The sequence below is a fragment of the Octopus bimaculoides genome, chromosome 10 (genome assembly GCF_046866305.1).
Source record: "Octopus bimaculoides isolate indiv1 chromosome 10, ASM4686630v1, whole genome shotgun sequence".
NCBI classification, from domain to species: domain Eukaryota; kingdom Metazoa; phylum Mollusca; class Cephalopoda; order Octopoda; family Octopodidae; genus Octopus; species Octopus bimaculoides.
Genome location: NC_142937.1, coordinates 3974308 through 3994870, shown reverse-complemented (window position 1 = coordinate 3994870; position 20563 = coordinate 3974308). Strand labels below are relative to the sequence as shown.

The window sequence follows — 20563 nt, the reverse complement described above, 5'->3', positions numbered from 1 at the left end:
ATCGACAGAGCCATCTGCACTTTCCAATTTTATTATAGTTGAAGAATAAAAACGGTTTTAATTTGATGGATGATAAGAATCACAATAAAAATAGAAACAATCAAAGAATCGTCTTTGATATGCAAATATGACTGTCACCAAAAAGTCTTAATAGCTCACAAGACATTAACATTTTTATTGGGTAATGTCTAGAACTGACACACACACACGCACACACAGACACACACAAACGTGTACATATATCACATATATGTATATAACTACACGCGCAAATACACACATTCATATACACACACATACACGCGTGTATGTAGCTGTCTTTTTGTGTATAAATATACATATTTATAGATATAAAGATTTGTGTAAGTTGGGCTGGTGTCAGCTATTTAATGCAATATCATTGGAATACATATATACACTTGACCCCGTCAGTTCTTTGAATACTGATGTCTTTTTATGCATGCTGACATTCATGCCCCCCTATTTTATCATCACCATCACTTGAACTAATGTCTTGTTTATCCTGTAGGCTTATTCTACCGCCATTTCACTTCGATTTACTGAATTGTTTTCTCTCTGACGAAATCACCAATATTTTGATAATTAGAATCTTCGCATCTTCTTCACAACTATCCATCAACATAAGCTTTGCTGATAAACGCTTTTTTTTTACAGTTTAGTCACCATGTATGAAACATGAAATATTTGTCTAAAAAAATATTTGCTGTAAATATAAATTTTTTGTCACATATACAAATAAATGACCTTTTAACTTCATAGTTCCTGCGACGTTCAAATAGACAGTGATAGAGTGATAATTCTTTTCTAAAACCGAATGGTTTACATGGACGGGCCACTCAGTTGACTCCGGGTTTGGAAATTCCACACATCACTTATATTTTCAACCGCTTAAGTAGTAGATTGGAAGTTTAAAATTAAGTTGTAGATTCTAAGTTTGAGACTGATAACGAATTATTGCTTGTATTCAGCGCATATTAAGGCGGTAAGCTGACAGGATCATTAGCCCACCGAGAAGCAGGTTTTGGAACATTTTGTCCATCCACTCGTTCTGAGTTCAACTTCCGCCGAGGTCGACTTTGTCTTTCATCCTTTCGCGATCGATTAATTAAGTACCAGTTGAGTACTGGGATGTATGTAATCGACTTAACCCTTGCCCCAAAGTTGCTAGCTTTGTTCCAAAATTTGAAATCACTATTTAGTGCACATTTGGTTTAATGAGGCTACTCAAAGGATGTGTGAGTGGGTTGTATATAAAGTTACATACAAGTTGTTTGTCATTTCTCTCTCATTGGCTAGTGATTATTACTTCGACTTTGGTGCTTTAGCTTCCTCTGGGATTTTGGGGCCAAAAACTAGTCCATTTTTTTTTTTACACGTGAGGGTTATTCTGTTTAATGATCTTCTGGCCTCCCAGTTAATGCATTCATACATATATATATCTGCATCACTATCCGACATGTCTGCAAATTCGTGCCATGCTATTTTAATCAAAAGTACATTTAAAATGCTTTGGTATTTAATTTATTTAAATGAGTTTATACAAGTTTATATATTAATAATAATTTACTTGTAGGTTTTCGTCTTCGTCTTATGTATCAGCGTTTATTGTTTCTGATTTGGTCAGTTTTTTTTTTCTTGAGCCTGTCATAGCTTTTTTCTTCGGCTTTCTTAGTATCAAATTAACATTACTTGATTTATTAGCATTAATTAATTATTTATGAGTTGATTTGAAGATTTATACATCCGTGATTTGTAGTCTGTGATTTGTATATTCACAGTGTTAGAGTATAATATTTAATGTTGTTTGAGACAATTGAAGATAATAACATTGCCCGAAGACGGTGTTGTTATCTATGGTGGTATCCGACGAGGGAACTTCTCCATATGTATTAAATATGGTTTCGCTGACACTAATCATTGTTACTATCCTGCCTTTTACTTGTTTTAGCTACTGGGCCGCGGTAATGCTGAGGTACTGCATAGATATTGAGTTTATCTATATATATAAAAGAGAGATTCTGTTCGTTTGTTTGTCTACCAAAATGAAAGCGAATGGTTCAAGGGAGCTTTTATGTATATCTATCTATCTATCTATTATATATATATATATATATATATATATATATATATATATATATATATATATATATATATATATATATATATATATAGCAGAGACATTGTCCCTTTGTGTGTTTGTTCGTTTGTCTGTCCCAGATTATGCAGTGGTACAACACTAATTGTGCACAAATCTATGAGGAACTGCATTGAGGCGGATATTCTCACTGGTTGTAGTAAAGGTGACACTGCCTTCGTTCCTCGCATACCAGTTATACCATCTAATATCCCATTGCAATTTTAGTCGTTACAGTTTCCTATCCCACTTTCTTTTGTCATGAGCATTAATAAAACTCAGCGCTAAACACTAAAAGTTGCTGGATTGCAACTTGAAAAACAAACAGAAGTTCGCATATGAAATTAATCTTTTTTCTACTTCAGTTATTACATGTTTTTCTCGTATGTAATTCACACATACAGGACAAGTGAAACTAAATCTGTAGTCGTCGTCTCACCCTGGTTTACATTCTAAACTGAATCTTTCAATTTTCCTCGGGCATACGGCCTATTCAAATGTCAAAAGAAACCATGACAAATGGGTCTTCTACTTCATCTGTGGCCATCTCAGTGCCATCGCACAGTCGCATGAATTCCGTGAAGTTATTCTTCCGTGAAACTATTCTTCCGTGAAACTATTCTTCTATTCTTATAGCTTCACTTACGTTCAAACTGAATCTTTCGCCCCTCCTTTGGCATACCGCCTATTCAAACTTCTAAAGGAACAGTGACAAATGGGTGTTTCACTTGACTTGCAGTCTTTTCAGTCCCATCGCAGTCAACTGGATTCCGGAAAGCTATTCTTCCATATGATATACTCATTTTCCTAGCTTCTGGACCCGAGAAACAGTAAAAGTAATTACCCGATCAACGACGGTATTACCGCTAGATTTATATATACAGGACAGTACATGTTGCTGTCATTTGGTTACTCAAGAGAGTATGGTAGACGAGTTGAATATAATGTTTTTTTTATAGAAACATCTTGTTTTGTAAATAGATATAGAGTAACGAGTTCAGAAAGCCTTCAAAAGACTGATATCACACACATACACACACACACACACACACACACACACACACACACACACACACACACACACACACACACACACACACACACACACACACTACGCTTCTACAAACTTGTGCCCTTGTGTTAGAATAAATATTATAATTCCTCTGAATTGCAAATGGGGAATAAGATTGCAATCATAAAAGCTATTACATTAAAAAAAAATTCAAATGATGAAATATCTTTGCCAGTTATCTTCGTCATCGTTTGCACCCTTTAATTTATTGGGTTTAACTATGGATAACGTTTCACAGAATCGATTGTTTGGGAAGAAATTCTACACAACCGCCTTCCTTATATTTCAACTTTGCTAGTACAAAAAAATAAAAAGTTTAATACCAATATGAAGAATGTATTGAAGTGAAAAATAAAAAAAGATATATAAATAAAAGAAGAAAGAAGCAAATATACTAGAATTAGTTAAACTTAATGCCCGTTGATCCCTTGATGAAAAGAACTCCAATCAATCATATCTTTTACTTAAGGCAGTAAAAATAGTCATAGAATATTAATATGAATATCAGGCATGATATTATTTTCTTTCCCTCTAAGCAGAAAGAAAGGCCATATATTTTAGAAAATAACGATTGGATGTTCATGCTATTCATGACTATTCAAGAATATTAAAAAGACAACTGAAACGAATCTACAATACTGTTAATCTCTAAGTCAAGAATTTGTCTCGAGTAATGCGTGATCGCTTCTTTATGTTATTCATCGCATATGTTCACATGGTGATAAAATGATATCTAATAGAAAGAGATATAATGCTGCAAGAATTAAAGTGACCTACATAATGAAAACCATAGTCTAAGGAGGCCGTACTTGCCTAGCAAGAGATGCGACTGTCCCCATCCATGTATTCCAGGATTCAGCCAACATCATGCCTCCCACAATCTTCGTCCTCGCCCATTCATTTATGTGGCGTAACCACAACTTCTTTTATCGGTAGTTGTCTATTATGCATATATTGGAAAGAGTGTCATGGCATTGTGTTATATTACATATCTTTTAAATTTCTGAATCGCAGTCTTTCCAACGATTTCCTTCTTAAGACATTATACTTATGTCCTCTGAATGAAATGATAAGGTACATTTTATAAATATGTCTCTACCACTTCATTTCACATCTCATCGGATTTTTCACAATTTCAGCACCTATCGTTCTTTCTTCGCATCTTTAATTACCCTTAAAATTACTGTTGCTCTAAAACTCGACTTTTGTTGTTATTGAAAACTTTCCTTTTCCTAAACAGGGTCTAATTTTGCTAAAGCCTCGGTAGCCACTGCATTCCCGTGTTTTTATTTCTTTCTTTACTTGATCTCAAAGATCATAGATCTGCTCGACCAAGGATGATCTACAACAACAACAACAACAACAACAACAACAACAACAAGCGCATCAGTAGCAGTAGCAAAAGCAACAACAGCATCTCCCAAAAGGATAGATCGAAACTATGACCTCAGTAGGGATCTGAGATTCTCGCATAGAAAGGAGAAACTATGCCTTGGAAAGCAACACTTCAAAGACTCTATTGTTTCTACAGAGGGTTTTATATTTTTATTAATTCTATTAAATTGAAAATTAAAAAAAAAATGCTACCATCTAGGCATCTTGTCCGGCGAATCAACAAACAAACAGATGACAGTTCGATCTGCGAGAAAAGTAAACAAATCTCACGTCCATTTAGAAAATAACCAAAGGACATATGGAATAATGTAGGCCTCCTCTCTTTCTGTATAGGGAAAATACGGGATAGTTACGACTAAAATGTATTTGATCATTGGTGCGCTCGTTTAGAGTTGATATACAAAGAGAACAACAAACACATCTTATCCGTCTAGCGAGTGAAGGTGTCCTTATGTTGTCACTGGACATGATAGAAATAGCAGCTACTCCCTACAGTTTTGAGAAACAAAAGGGTATAATTAGATAATGTAATCTTGATATAATAACTATGCTCATCGAAGCCCTTTGATCAGAGCCGATTTCACTAAACATCATCATCGTCAACGACAACGACAACAATAACATTAACAACAACAACATAAACAACGGAATTGACATGGTTCAACAAATTTGCATCTATATAATCAATCGATTTATTAGAAAGGGGAATCGAATCTTTCTGAAATCACTTCCTACCGTCATGGGAAAGGAGAGGACACATCAAATATTGTTACCCTGCATGCTACGTACGAAAGTAGATGCAACCTGTAACGTCTTTGAAACATCTCCACAGCCGCCACTAGGGAAATCCTCCTTCCCTTATCATAAGTCAAAAAAGACCCTGAAAAAGGCCACGGGTAGTCATTCTTCCTCTGATTAATTCCTTTAAATGACCTAAATATCCCTAAAATGACGGACCTGTCAAAGTGGGAATGATTTGTTCGAAATGAGGTTAAAGAACAACAATAACAACAAAAACAAAAACATTAACAAAAACAACAACAGTTACAACAGCAGCAGAGCAGTAATAACAACAACAATATACACAGCTTATTTGTCTGTCTATTGTAATTAGAAAAATATCTTGATAAACAGTTGATTCTTAATATTTGCATTGTTATGACTTCTGTTTAATCAACTGTTGCAGAAATATTGAATTTAATTAATTTTTCAAATATTTCTTACGATTTGATTAATTCTGAAAACGAAACAAAACAAAAATCAAATGAGCAAAAAAAAAAAGAAAAAACAAACAAAACAAATGAAATGAAACATAGAAAGAAAACTAAGAAGCCTAAATGTTTTGTCTATCCAGGAAATATTTGAAACATTATGAATCGTCAGAATATATCGAAATAAAATCTTGCTATTATGTAATAAACAAATCGGGAACATCCATTAAATTCCAATAGCTTAGAGATTAACAAGTTGGCAAATCTTTGATACTTCAACTATCACAATTAGCCGCATTAATCCTATAATGATGAAAGAATTTGTTTGTATAACTCATTTCCGAATTCCTCAGAGTATCATAGGCACTGTTCTAAACTAGTCAGTTTAGGAGAGCCTATCCTTGGCACGATTGTTGTTGTTATTTAGTCTCAGATAAGCTCTCATCAAACAGAACTTTGATCAACGGCTTCCTGTCCTCGACTATCTTGACCTTTTGTATAACTGGGAGACTACGCTGTCAAATATGTTCTGCCATTTCTGAGACAATAAGGTATAGATTAATGGAATTCGGTTGCTATTTTTTGAAAGTTTATAGCAATTAAAGCAAACATGTAAAGGTTCCCTTCTTAGTTGAATGTTCACATAGATGTTCTCTCATTGGATCGACCACCTTGTAAAGGTTATCTCATTGGCTCAGCAACCATGTAGAGGCTTCGTCGGTTCTGTCTTTCATTCAGCAATGCAGTCATCTAAGGATGCTTAAAATGTATATGTTGACACTGCTTACAACCAACACTTGTTTCTGTCCTCCTCTACTTATATACAGCTAGATGGAGAGGGGTCTCTTTCAGATCTGTTGCCTCGTGTGGCATTATATACATTGAGGAGATTCGAGCTAATCTGGTAAAACCTGGAATTCGAGGAAACTGGTAGTAGTGAACTGCATAGGGAGAAATAAATCGATATGGAAATTTTTTGAAGAATTCATTAAGTTGATTTACGAAGGGGATATTAGCTTTTCTTCAAAAAGAGAATAATTAGATGTGTCATTGTCTTGGTCGCAAAAAGTGCGAATAAATAAAAAAAAAAAAGAAGAAAAAAAGAACAGTTGTTCGATGGCATATTAGCTTCTGTATCCATGATCTCATATGTAATCAGTGATATTGACATGGGTTTTCCAATTCTCTACTGCACAAGGGAAACCTTTTTTCAATCGGCTGTTTTTCACTCAAAATAACGGACTGAAAGTTTCTTCGCTTTTCCGTCAAGAATTAGAAACAGTTTCCTGTAAATATATTGAGTGTTTAGTGGGACCATGTCCATTTAAGTTTTATAACTTTCTTTGTTTTTCTCTTATATTGATATCAGTCAGTGAATTGCGACCATGTTGGGGCATCGCTTTCATGAACTTCAGTCGTTCATATCAGCCAATACTAAATACTTGTTTAAGGTTAACCTTGGTCGAGAAACACTTGATCAAAGACATTCCAAACGTAACCACCCCGTCTTTTACTTAAATGCGTTGAATAGAGGACCAAATTATCCAACGCATCATTTTTGAAGATGGTATACTGCGATTAAGTACAGTTTGGTTGCATTTGCTAGAAGCTTCATTGGCTACATCGATCATCCCGGTCTGGTAACTTTTGTCAAAATCCCTCATCGAATAGCTAAGTTATATTGTTATATATACGGAAGCAAACAGACACAAGTTTCTTTAGCAATGTACATGCACAGCACCACTCAATATCTTCCCCACATCACCAAATTCCAGCTGAGCAACCTAAGTTCCACGCAGTGAAATACCACCTACTATCATATGGCAGCAAAGCAAAGTGATGGATCATACAGCTATACTTGCTATATGTATGTTTTAGAAAACATATATTCAACTAGAAAAACAAAAAATATCGTTGTAACAAATTTACATAGATGTCTAAAATATACAGAGATGTCGAATATGTGAAACAACTCACTCGAGGATTGGAAAATAGAAAATGGGGTTTTCATGGTAAAAATGTCTAGTATTGACATCCAATCGGAATATATTTTTGGCGGGAGTTGCAACAGCTAATTAAATCGGCTTCTTCACTAAACTGGTGTTTATTTTGTTGATCTAGGAAGGATGAAATACAAAGTTTACTCCGATCTGATTCGAAATCAGAACGTAAAATGTTGTGAATACATTTTGAGACGTATTTTCTAATCGTTTTCTCAGAAAAAAAGGGAGTGATCGTGGTCCTTTACATGGTCTCAAAGATTGACAAAAGTGGCAGACGAAGCTAATCTTGAACTGGAGACATATCCCGAATGTTTGTGGCAGAGTGGACTCTGCTAATGTCACCCAAGATGTGTGTTGTTGGTTCTAAATTGGGCCTTGACGAAATTTGAACTCAGATTACAGAGTTGGAACAAATACCACAAGGTATTCAGTCCCGCTACTTCACTGCCTTGAATTAGTACGTGTTTTTAGATCGATACTGAAAGGCTGAAGGGCAAATTCGACCTTGGCAGGATTTGAAACAATGCTCAATAAATCGGAACGAATACCTCAAGGCATTCAGTTCGACATTCTTACATCTCGGCTCAACCATCACATTGGTTCTTCTATGTTGATCCTGAGAGAATTCGAAGTAGATATGACCTCGACGGGATTTGAACTCAGGGTATTGAGAATGGCAAAAACACCCGAGGTATTCTTATTTCTTTATACTGCCTACAAGGGGCTACACACAGAGGGGACAAACAAGGACAGACACACGGATTATGTCGATTATATCGACGCCAGTGCGTAACTGGTACTTATTTAATCGACCCTGAAAGGATGAAAGGCAAAGTCGACCTCGGCGGAATTTGAACTCAGAACGTAGCGGCAGACGAAATACCATTAAGCATTTCGCCCGGCGTGTTAACGATTCTGCCAGCTCGTCGCCTTGTCTGCCAGCTCGTCGCCGAGGTATTCTATTTAATGCAATGTAAATTCTACTAGTAATCCGCCTAAATCTGTTGCTTCATCATTTCTACCACGTGCATCTTTTTTTAAATGATACACAACATAAAGAAAACTTCACAAAAATAAAGCGCAAGACAAATGTAACTTACCAATTCATTTACCATATAGAGAAGTACATCGACATCAACTTCAACTAATTCTGATGGACGAGATAATTCAGAATAGTCTCGACCTGGAATGTTCTGTCGAATTGATCGTTCTCTCTCAGATGGACTTAAATTGAATGCAGAAACTGAAACGAAATAAAATTAGAGGAATTAGATGAAGTCGGTGATATTGATCAAACAATACGTGCGTCAAATATTCTATATATATATATAAAATTGAGAATGTATGTCTGTGTGTGTGTGTGTCTGTGTGAATCCCTAAAACTCCAGAACTACGCAATGGATTTCATTCAAATTTTACACATGCTTTACTTAGGGTCTCGGTTGTGTTTTAGTAAAAAAAAATTTAACTTCTTGCATACTTCCGGCCCACAGCAACGTCATATCTCCTCCACTATTTAAGTATTACGTGTCAAAAGTGAAACAAAAACACTCATGTCATTCGAACCGGAATCTCAAAAACATTGTTCCCTTACATCTCATTCTCATTTAAGTACCACGACAGGCAAATAAAAATTACTTGTACATTTATATATACGAAAGTGTGCTGAAAAGTTCTTGCTCTTAAAGGTACTGCGGAAGGCTTGGTTGAAGGTCCAGCCGTCAGAGTTCATTTGTGGGATTAGAACAACTGAAAGACCACTGCAATAAGTGCAATGTGTGTGTGTGTGTGTGTGTGTGTGTGTGTGTGTGTGTGTGTGCATGTGTGTGCGTGCGTGCGTATAAATAATTAAGATTCAGTTGAATTAGGTACTTAAGTTGAGCTCAGCTCGAAGTTAGGTGAATATAAAGCAAATAAGTAACAAAGATGTCCGGGTATTAGTGTATTTCAACCGGCTCTATTTAATCGATCTATGCAAGCACTACACCGATTTGAAACAAACCGCTCTCCTCGGAAGCATAAGACCATATAGAATTTCAATATACAGGATACCCTATTATAATTTTTAGCAAGTTTTTCATCAGAACTAGAGAATAAAAGAATTACAATGCTTACTGCTATTATTGTAGCAGAATGAACTTAGGGAGAAAATACTTAAATCCTACTACAATTTAGAGTGGCAGAAGAAAATAACAATGGGGGATCAAAAAGGGTAGTGGTGAGCACCATTGTTATTTTCTTCTGCCACTCTAAATTATAGTAGGCTTTAAGTATTTTCTCCCTAAGTCTATTCTGCTACAATAATAGCAGTAAGAATTGTAATTATTTTATTCGCTAGTTCTGAAAAAAAAATTTGCTAAAAAATTACAATAGGCTATCCGGCATGTTGAAAACCTACATGGTCTTATGCTTCCGAGGAGAACGGTTTCTTTCAAATTGGTGTGATGCTTGTATTGAACGATTAAATGGTGCTGCTTGAATGGGCCATAATGCACTAATACCTGGACTTACTTTTGATATATATATATATATTATTATTCAAAAAATTCCAACTTTTTCTAATTTCCCCGTTTTATTTACAATCTTGTAATAATATAATAATACAATAATATTATATAATATAATATAATGAAATGTTAGAATATTAAATGTCCATTCTGATCGAACTAGTTAGTACTTTGATGCATTAATCTAAGCAATCTTCAGGTTGATACAGCAGCAGTGGTGACAGTTATGTTTTACAATTTACAACTGCAGTGAGATGGCCAAAATGTGTGCCTTAAACACATTTGTATAGACTCCAGAGTGTTAAGTTTTGCAAACTGTATTCTGACCAATCAGTGTGTAGGAAATGTGATGTACCCTATATGCACACACATATATATTATTTATATATTATGTTTTCATTCGGTTTCCCTAGATGTCTCTACTATCCTGTTTTTGTTCCTAACTTTGACCCTTCATAAATCCCAAATTTTATTTTGGTATTTATGGGAACAACTATCTTCGAAGACTCATATTGTCACTGATTGCTCGAAATGGTGAGTAGATAGACAGCCAACAACTGATGAAGGGTTGTTCTTCGTATTACTTGTCCTTTCTTTCTCTCGTTATTTGCGTACTTAACTCATTTGTTTTCGAATTTCATGTTGTTTACTGTTGGTGACGTCCTATACCCAAATATGCATATAAATATATTATTTATATATATATATATATATATATATACATACATATACACGCATGTATGCATGCATGTATGTATGTATGTATGTATGTATGTATGTATGTATGTATGTATGTATACGTGCATGCGCGCTCGCGTGTGTGAGTGTCTACGTATGAAAAATAATACCAAATGTTGAAAATCCTCGAAATTTTTGACAAATACTAAAAATAATATCTGTCAAGTTTTACTCAAAATAAAACTTGGAATATAACAAGTTTCATGATTCAACATAAGAGTTAAATATTTTTGTGATAATAATATACGAAAACAAAAATGCAAAGATATATTTTCACATCACAAAAGAACTCACATAACAGTTGTACTAAAAACGTATTAGAGCATGTTTTCACCAAGTTAGTTTACATAGTCACCACAAAGAGAAAAAACCCCAACAAAATAAAATATAAAATAAAATAAAAGAGAGAAAAAACTCACATATCGATAAAAACCACACGTCGTATAAAGATATTTTATTAAATATTTGTTACTTGTAGATCAAAGTGATTATGCAGCAGAAGAAAACAATCATATTATACTTTAAAAAAAAAATCATATTTTACTGACCGGAGCCTGTTTTGTCTGTTGCTCAGCTTCCCAAGTCAATAGTGCGTTTTTCAAAGCATTTTACGTTCATGTATTTGTGAAGTCTCGTGTGTTTTAATTTTATATCATGTCATTTCTTCCATTTACATGAGAAGGGACGAAGCTATTGTTCTGTGCGTCTTATGTCGCTTATATTTGTTTAGTAAGGGTATATAAAGGTTGATATATTCAGGAAGTGATATGTTAACTTTAACAGAATAAAAACAAAGAGTTCTTTTCAGAGAAGAGAACAAGTTCTTATAGAATACCATAAAGAAACACAAAGTAACAGATTTCTGTTATTATAAAAAAAAATGCTTTCTCTTTCTTCCAAGAAAGTGTCTACGGAGTTATTTTTGACGTTGGTACTGATACTATTATTCTAATCGATATCGATGTTGACGTAGTTGCTCCTTCTTTTACATGTTCAAATCCAGTGAAATAATGCAGCACACCTACCTTATAAATGTGTTTCAATCGATCTACATATACAGAAATGAGTGCATATATATATATATATATATATATATATATATATATATATATATATATATATATATATATATATATACATATATATATATCAGGTCATCCCATAAGTTCTGTCCGAATTTTTAATAAAGGAAACAAGTGATCAAATGTTATATTTAATTGGAATTTAATCATCAATTTACTTTCCCTGATTACCTATTACTTCATCCATCTATTTACAAGCTTTTTAATCCCATCAATGTAAAACTATTTTGGTTTCAAACCGAAAACTCTGGAATGTCAGTTTCGACCTCGTCCTGGCACATGTCCCCCCAATGATTCTGTAAACTACGAAACAAATGGTAGTCTGAAGGAGCAAGGTTGGGAGAATAAGGTGGATGAGGAATTTTTTCCTAACCAAGCTCTGTGATCTTCTGTGATATGATCTTTGCAGTGTGGGGTCGCACATTGTCCTGATGAAACATCACTCCTTTTCAATTCACTAAAGCGGGTCTTTTTTTCTTCAAAGCTTGGTTCAAACGCTCTAATTGCTGAGAGTAGACTTAAGCATTGATTGTTGCATTAGGTGGAATCAATTCAAAGTGAATTACTCCTTTGCAATCCCACCAGATAGAGAGAAGAACCTTTTCCCCATGAAAGTCCCTTCTCGGTTGTGGTTGAGCTTTTTCCTTTTTATCAAGCCATTGTTTACGACGTTTAACATTTCGATAACAGATCCATTTTCTGTCACCAGTTACAAGTCTATCTAAAATGGGTGAACAACTAATGAAACTGGTGGAAGCAATCAACGAAAAAGCGGCCAGAATTGGCAAATCGTAAAGGAATCGTGTTCCACCAAGACAACACTAGACAACACACGTCTTTACTAACTCGTGAAAGATTATTGGAGCTTGGTTGGGAAGTGATGTCACAGGCACCATACAGCCGTGACCATGCACTATCAGATTACCATTGATTTCCAAGTTTACATACCGATATAAACCAGCAGAAAACCGCCGCGGGAAGGTGGTACTTTTGTTGGTAATAATATTAATAGAAATAATTCGTGTATCTTTAATCAAGTTGATTTGCTGTGTCTCTGCATTCATATAGGCCTCGACGAGTGTCTGAATGTATATAAATGTTTTGTTTGTATTTATTGTAGTTATCAAATTTCTTGCCGATGGACAGAGAGCCGGTTTATTGCTCAATGAATGTAGACAGCAAATGGGTTGCCATGTACGCATGTATGCATGAATTTATGAACGGTTTTAAGTATGCGTGCATGTATGAAAACATGTATGAATGCGTGCATGTAGATCTTTGTGTCTGAATCTGTGAATTTTTACTTACATATATGTACATATACACATATTTGTATATACTTGTATATGTATGTATATACATATGTTTGTACATCTATACGTGTGACTGAGTTCATAAAATAGACTTAACTTTTGGAATATATGTAAGTATGCCTGAATATATATATGTGTATATGAATGTACGCAGGTGCGTAGGTGGATCTACGTGTAAACATGGGTATAAACAAACGCGAAATATTGTTAACGTTGCATTCACAAAATAACTACAGGGATAATACATTTACGCATAGTTTTCCTATACATACAGTACACACACACACACACACACACACACACACACACGCATACATGTGTGTATACATGTATATGTACACACGCACTAACAGAGGTATACCAAGCAATTCATGCAATGCACGTATATCTATGCATATGTGCGTATACCTGCAGAAAGAATGTCTGCACGAAGGATGATATGCTCACACCCACACATACACACAAGCACACGCACACACACATTCACGCACACACACATGCATGCGTGCATGCATACACAGACCAATAGTTACCGAAAAATAGAATTGATTTGATTAATCTATTTCGTCTGAAATAAATCAAATTTATTGTAGCAAGCCATATAATTTAATTTATTATCATCCACATCACTGTTGTGTTCGTTATCATCACCATCATCGTCGTCGTCGTCGTCGTCGTCATCATTATCATCATCATCATCGCCATCGCCCTCCTCCTCCTCCTCCTCCTCCTCCTCCTCCTCCTCCTCCTCCTCCTCCTCCTCATCATCATCATCATCATCGCCATCGTCATCATCATTGTCATCATCATCATCATCATCATCATCATCATCATCATCATCATCATCATCATCATCATCGTCATCATCATCATCATCATCATCATCATCATCACCGTCTTCATCATCATTATTTCCGTCAACATCGTCGGCTTCGCCGTCGTCCTCATCACCATTCCCATCAACTTTATCAGCAGCACCAACATTATTGCCCTCATTATCGTCGCCATCATCATCACAAGCATTATCACCACCACTACCATCATCATCATCATCATCATAGTCATCACTAACAGTAACCACATCCCCATCATCCTCTAGGAGTCATCTTCATTATCATTCCTTTCATCGTCATCATCGTCGTTATCATCATCATCACTATCAGTAGCATCAACATCATATCCCTCCATCTTTATCATCACCACCGTCATCATCATCATCATCATCATCATCATCATCATCATCATCATCATCGTAGTCATCATCATCATCATCATCTATCATCATCATCATCTATCATCGTCATCATCATCATCATCATCGTCGTCATCATCATCATCATCATCGTAGTCATCATCATCATCATCATCTATCATCATCGTCATCATCATCATCAGCGTCATCATCACCATCATCATCATCATCATCATCGTCATCATCTATCATCATCATCATCATCATCATCATCATCAGCGTCACCATCGTCATCGTCATCATCATCATCGTAATCATCATCATCATCTATCATCATCATCATCATCATCATCATCATCATCATCATCATCATCAGCGTCGTCATCGCCATCGTCATCATCATCATCATCATCATAATCGTAATCATCATCATCATCATTATCATCATCTATCATCATCATCATCATCATCAACAGTAGCACCAGCATCAACAACGTCCTCATCAATCTCATAAATGCCACCTTCATCATTATCGTAGTCATCATCATCATCGTAGTCATCATCATCATCATCTATCATCATCATCATCATCATCATCATCATCATCATCATCAACGTAGTCATCATCATCAACGTAGTCATCATCATCATCATCATCATCATCATCATCATCATCATCATCGTAGTCATCATCATCATCATCATCATCATCATGGTCATCACCATCATCATCATCATCATCATCATCATCATCATCATCGTCATCATCATCATCATCATCATCAACAGTAGCACCAGCATCAACAAGGTCCTCATCAATCTCTTGTCATCGTCATCATTATCGTCATCGCCGCTATCGTCATTGTCATCTTCATCATTATCCTTATTGTTGCCGCTGTCAAAAATCGCAATGGCCGCCATCATAAACCTCTGCCGTCCACCACATATCAGCTTAATCATCAATAATTCCGTTACTATCAACAGGAATATTCTCCCCACCATCATCTACACCACCACCACCACCACCAACCACAACAACCTCAACAACATTTCAACGACAGCAGCAGCAACAGCAACGCGCCACAGTAACCACCAGCATCATCAACGAAATAACCAGGAACATTTCCGCTTTCTCCCCCATCGGTTGTGTGACCTACATAATTTCTATTGCCACTACCTCCGCCTCCTCCTACTTCTCCTTATCATCGTTGTGGTGGTGGTGATCATCTTCATCATCATCCTCATCATCATCATGATCATCATCATTGTTCGTATCTTCACCATCGTTATAGTTATTGGGTGACCAGCACGAATATCATTCGCATCAGTGTTTCTGGCCTTCTTCATCATCATCATCATCGTTATCATTATCATCACCATCATCAAAACCGTCACCACCACCTCCATCATTACTATCACCATCCTTCCCCCCCAGCCCCCTCCCCTCCCCTCCCCTCCCCTCCCCTCCCCTCCCCTCCCCACTCTCTCCCGTCTCCCGTTCCGCTCCTCTCCTCCTCTCCCCGCTCTCCTCACCCTCTCCCCGCTCTCCTCACCCTCTCCCCGCTCCCCTTCCCCTCTTCCCATCTTCCTCATCATCACCATCATCTTCATTACCATCTTCTTCTTCTTCTTCTTCTTCTTCTTCTTCTTCTTCTTCTTCTTCTTCTTCTTCTTCTTCTTCTTCTACTTCTACCACCACCACCACCACCACCATCGCCACCACCACCACCACTACTACTACTACTACTACTACTACTACTACTACTACTACTACTACTACTACTACCACCACTCGTTACTCTTCCATTTCATCATCTTTTGTCTCCTTTGTCTCCTTCATCGTCGTCATCTCCCTCCTCCCCATTATCTCCAACGCCCTCCATTACACACCGCGCGGGCACGAATGTTCTGACGGCCTACAGGATCACGTTTGTCTTTCCTAATTAATCATTTTGTGCCGAGGTGGTACTAATAATCGAGACGGTGATACTTTTTATTTATTTACGTATTTATTATCTGTTCGTTTAATTTATCTGTCTAATTATTTATATGTTGATTTATTCATTTTCTTAATTATATTAATTTCAATGTTATCACATGTAAATTCCTTTCTGAAATTATCACTTAATTTAGCTGCTCCTTTAAGACGGTGAGCTGGCAGAAACGTTAACACGCCGGACGAAATACTTCGCAGTATTTCGTCTGCCGTTACGTTCTGAGTTTAAATTCCGCCGAGGTCGACTTTGCCTTTCATCGTTTTGGGGTCGATGAAGTAAGTAGCAGTTGCGCACTGGGGCCGATGTAATCGACTTAATCCCTTTGTCTGTCCTTGTTTGTCCCCTCTATGTTTAGCCCCTTGTGGGCAATAAGGAAATGAGAAACGTAAGCACGCCGGGTGAAATGCTTTGCGGTATTTCGTCTGTCTTTACGTTCTGAGTTTAAATTCCGCGAAGGTCGACTTTGCCTTTCATCCTTTCGGGGTCGAGAAATTAAGTACCAGTTGCATACCAGAATCGATCTAATCGACTAGCCCCGTCCCTAAGAGTTTCAGGCCTGCTGCCTAGAGTACAAAGTGTTTCGTTTTTCTCAACGTTCTGAGTTCAAATTCCGCCGAGGTCAACTTTGCCTTTCATCCTTTCAGGGTCGATAAATTAAGTACAAGTTGCGTACTGGAGTCGATTTCCTCGACTGGCCTCCTTTTCACAAGGGTCGATGCAATCGAGTTACCCATTCGCCCTGATCTTCCTGACGTTGTACTAAAATTTGAAAATTGTTTTTGTCGTTCGTTTTAGGGCGCGAGCATTTTTTTTAAACCGGGGAATGTTTTGTATATCATTCTATCGTGTAACTTTTGCTTATGTCTAAAAAATAGCAAAAGTTTCCAATCTTGCTGTTATTTTGCCTTTATAAAGCCGAAATGACACATTGGGTGTCTAAAATGAGGCGATGGGCCGGGCTGGTCATCTTTGATTACAACTTTTAATTTGATCAGAGTCAACTTCGGAAAAATGTTTGAAGACAACTGTTGTTGTAGTTGCTGTTGCTGGTGGTGGTGGCTCTGGTGTTGCTGCTGCTGCTGGTCGTGGTGATCGGAGTGGTCGGGGTTGTCGAACAGACCAACGAACACAGTATTGTGGCAATGAAAGATGCGTCATTATAAATACACGAAAATTGTTTTCAAGAATATTCTGTTGCTTCTGAATTAATGTTTTACCTTAAAAGATTTTCTTCCTATAGTATGAATTCACTTCAGAGACATATTATTGACAAAACAGGAAACTTCCATTTTTTAAAATTTATCTAAAAATCCTATTTCATTCGGACACGAATTTTGCATATCTTAGAACAGTGGTTTCAACAGGTTTTGTGATATTGTCTCTCTATCTCCCAAAGCTTGAGGTAAGTAACACCCTAATTGCAAGAATACTGAAGTAAGAAATTCTGTCAGTCAGGGTTCACCATATGTCTGGAGCTGCATGTGCCGGCCTGGGCAAAATATTTTCTGTGAGACTAGCAGTTACCAAGACATCCATCGCATCATTGTTGACCAAAGGAAAAATATCTTTTTTTAAAGGCTTATACAGTTTAGGAGCTGTGTTGTCGCAGACAGCACACTCAGAACACAAATTGTTGATACAGAATATTCTGCAAGGAATATCGTCCGCTGTCAATTCTCCACCTGGGACTGCTACTGTTTTACACGGCAAAGCCTAATACTAGTCTCACCTAATTAAGCAAAACTTTAAGTCTCATTAATACTAGTTACATTTATCTTGCATTTAAAACCTCACTTCAAACTTAACTACAGTCTAAGACAGCTGTAACAATTAAGTGTGTTGCGGCACTTCATTTGGGAACTTTTACCATCGAAGCTTTATAGTGATGATTAAATCAAAAGCAAAAAATTAAAATTTCCATGTAGATGTACTCATTAAATGGCCAGTTTTTTGTTTTGTTGTCTTTTTTTAAATGAGTACAGACAACAGTACCCATGATCTTTGCAGGCCCTCCTACGCCTGTGAGACGGATACCACTAACATTTCTCTTGAACGTTTCTAAGTCAATAGCCGAGGGAAAATAATGAGCCGGGAAGGGATTCCAGATTGCCGTCGTTCTAGGAGAAAAGAACTAACCATAGTAATCAGTGTGGGACCTAAGAAGGTATCAAACACAGCGAGGGTGGTAAACAGAATGAAAGACCAGTAGGTAGAGAAAGCCTTGGTAATGGCGGTACAGCTCCGAGAAGTAGAGGTTATATTATAGTATAGTAGAAACAGAAAAAGAGAGAGGAAACTGAGTGTCACTGCCCAGAGTTTGAATAGTGGGAGTGACGTTGCAATGCCAATCTTACTATCTTGTTAGGCTTTTATTGTTTTATTCCGACTAGGCTAAGTTAGTGGTCCTTTTATCTTGTCATATTGAATAGACGAAATACCACTATCATTAGATGACATTATCAACAATATTTTCACCTGGTAATTAGTCGTTTTATCTAACTATACATACATATGTGTGTATGTGTGTGTCTATGCACATGTACATGCATGTGTATACCTGTGTGCGTGTAATATATATATATATATGCATACACACTCGCGAACTTGCACGCGCGCACACATGATTACACATACGCGCATACACATACGTGTGTTTATGTGTGTGTGTTTATGTGTGTGTGTTTATATATGCAATCTTTATACTTTAATCGTAAAGTTGGTACCAAGAAAAACAGTTCCTTTACTTAAACCGCAAAACAGAGGTATCGCCCCGTTAATGACTAGTGCTACATTTGACATCTACTTCTAGCTTACTGGGGTTGTCCCTCCAGCGTCCTTAATTATAGTTATATTTCTATAATTATATACTTTTATATATATATATATATATATATATATATATATATATATATATATATATAAGCAATGTTAATTCTCTAAATGAAGTATTAACAGTAACTGCACGATAAAGTGTAGTATATTGCCACTTAAGTGTGGCTGACCCCTAGGGGTGGATGTTACTGTTGCTTTTAGCCCCAGGAGGACATCTCCTCCAGCTGGCTTATCGACACACGACTGTGTCCTGTTTGCCAAGGGAAGTTATCCCTCTCACCTCGATCAGCAGCACGAACGTATCCGGATTTCAGGGTTATTTCCCTTCGTCGGCGTTCGACAGCTGATGACCTTGGTGAGAGAGACAAAAACCTGGCAAACCTTATATCTTCTTTTCCAGTGAAATTCTTCACTGATATTGAAAAGGTGAAAACAAGCAATGTTAATTCTCTAAATGAAGTATTAACAGTAACTGCACGATAAAGTGTAGTATATTGCCACTTAAGTGTGGCTGACCCCTAGGGGTGGATGTTACTGTTGCTTTTAGCCCCAGGAGGACATCTCCTCCAGCTGGCTTATCGACACACGACTGTGTCCTGTTTGCCAAGGGAAGTTATCCCTCTCACCTCGATCAGCAGCACGAACGTATCCGGATTTCAGGGTTATTTCCCTTCGTCGGCGTTCGACAGCTGATGACCTTGGTGAGAGAGACAAAAACCTGGCAAGCCAGCTGGAGGAGATGTCCTCCTGGGGCTAAAAGCAACAGTAACATCCACCCCTAGGGGTCAGCCACACTTAAGTGGCAATATACTACACTTTATCGTGCAGTTACTGTTAATACTTCATTTAGAGAATTAACATTGCTTGTTTTCACCTTTTCAATATCAGTGAAGAATTTCACTGGAAAAGAAGATATAAGGTTTGCCAGGTTTTTGTCTCTCTCACCAAGGTCATCAGCTGTCGAACGCCGACGAAGGGAAATAACCCTGAAATCCGGATACGTTCGTGCTGCTGATCGAGGTGAGAGGGATAACTTCCCTTGGCAAACAGGACACAGTCGTGTGTC

The 20563-nt window shown here is 36.9% G+C and overlaps 1 protein-coding gene across 4 annotated transcripts in view; it reads right to left on the bottom strand.

Annotated features, from left to right (window-relative positions):
* The window catches only part of LOC106869052 (neuronal acetylcholine receptor subunit alpha-3), a 743068-nt gene that overhangs the window by 83146 nt on the left and 639359 nt on the right, over positions 1-20563 (bottom strand). For all 4 annotated transcript variants that reach the window (XM_052971012.2, XM_052971013.2, XM_052971014.2 and 1 more), the window contains one exon: positions 8937-9079. In XM_052971012.2, the coding sequence (XP_052826972.1) occupies positions 8937-9079 (143 nt within the window). The remainder of the gene's footprint in view (positions 1-8936; positions 9080-20563) is intronic.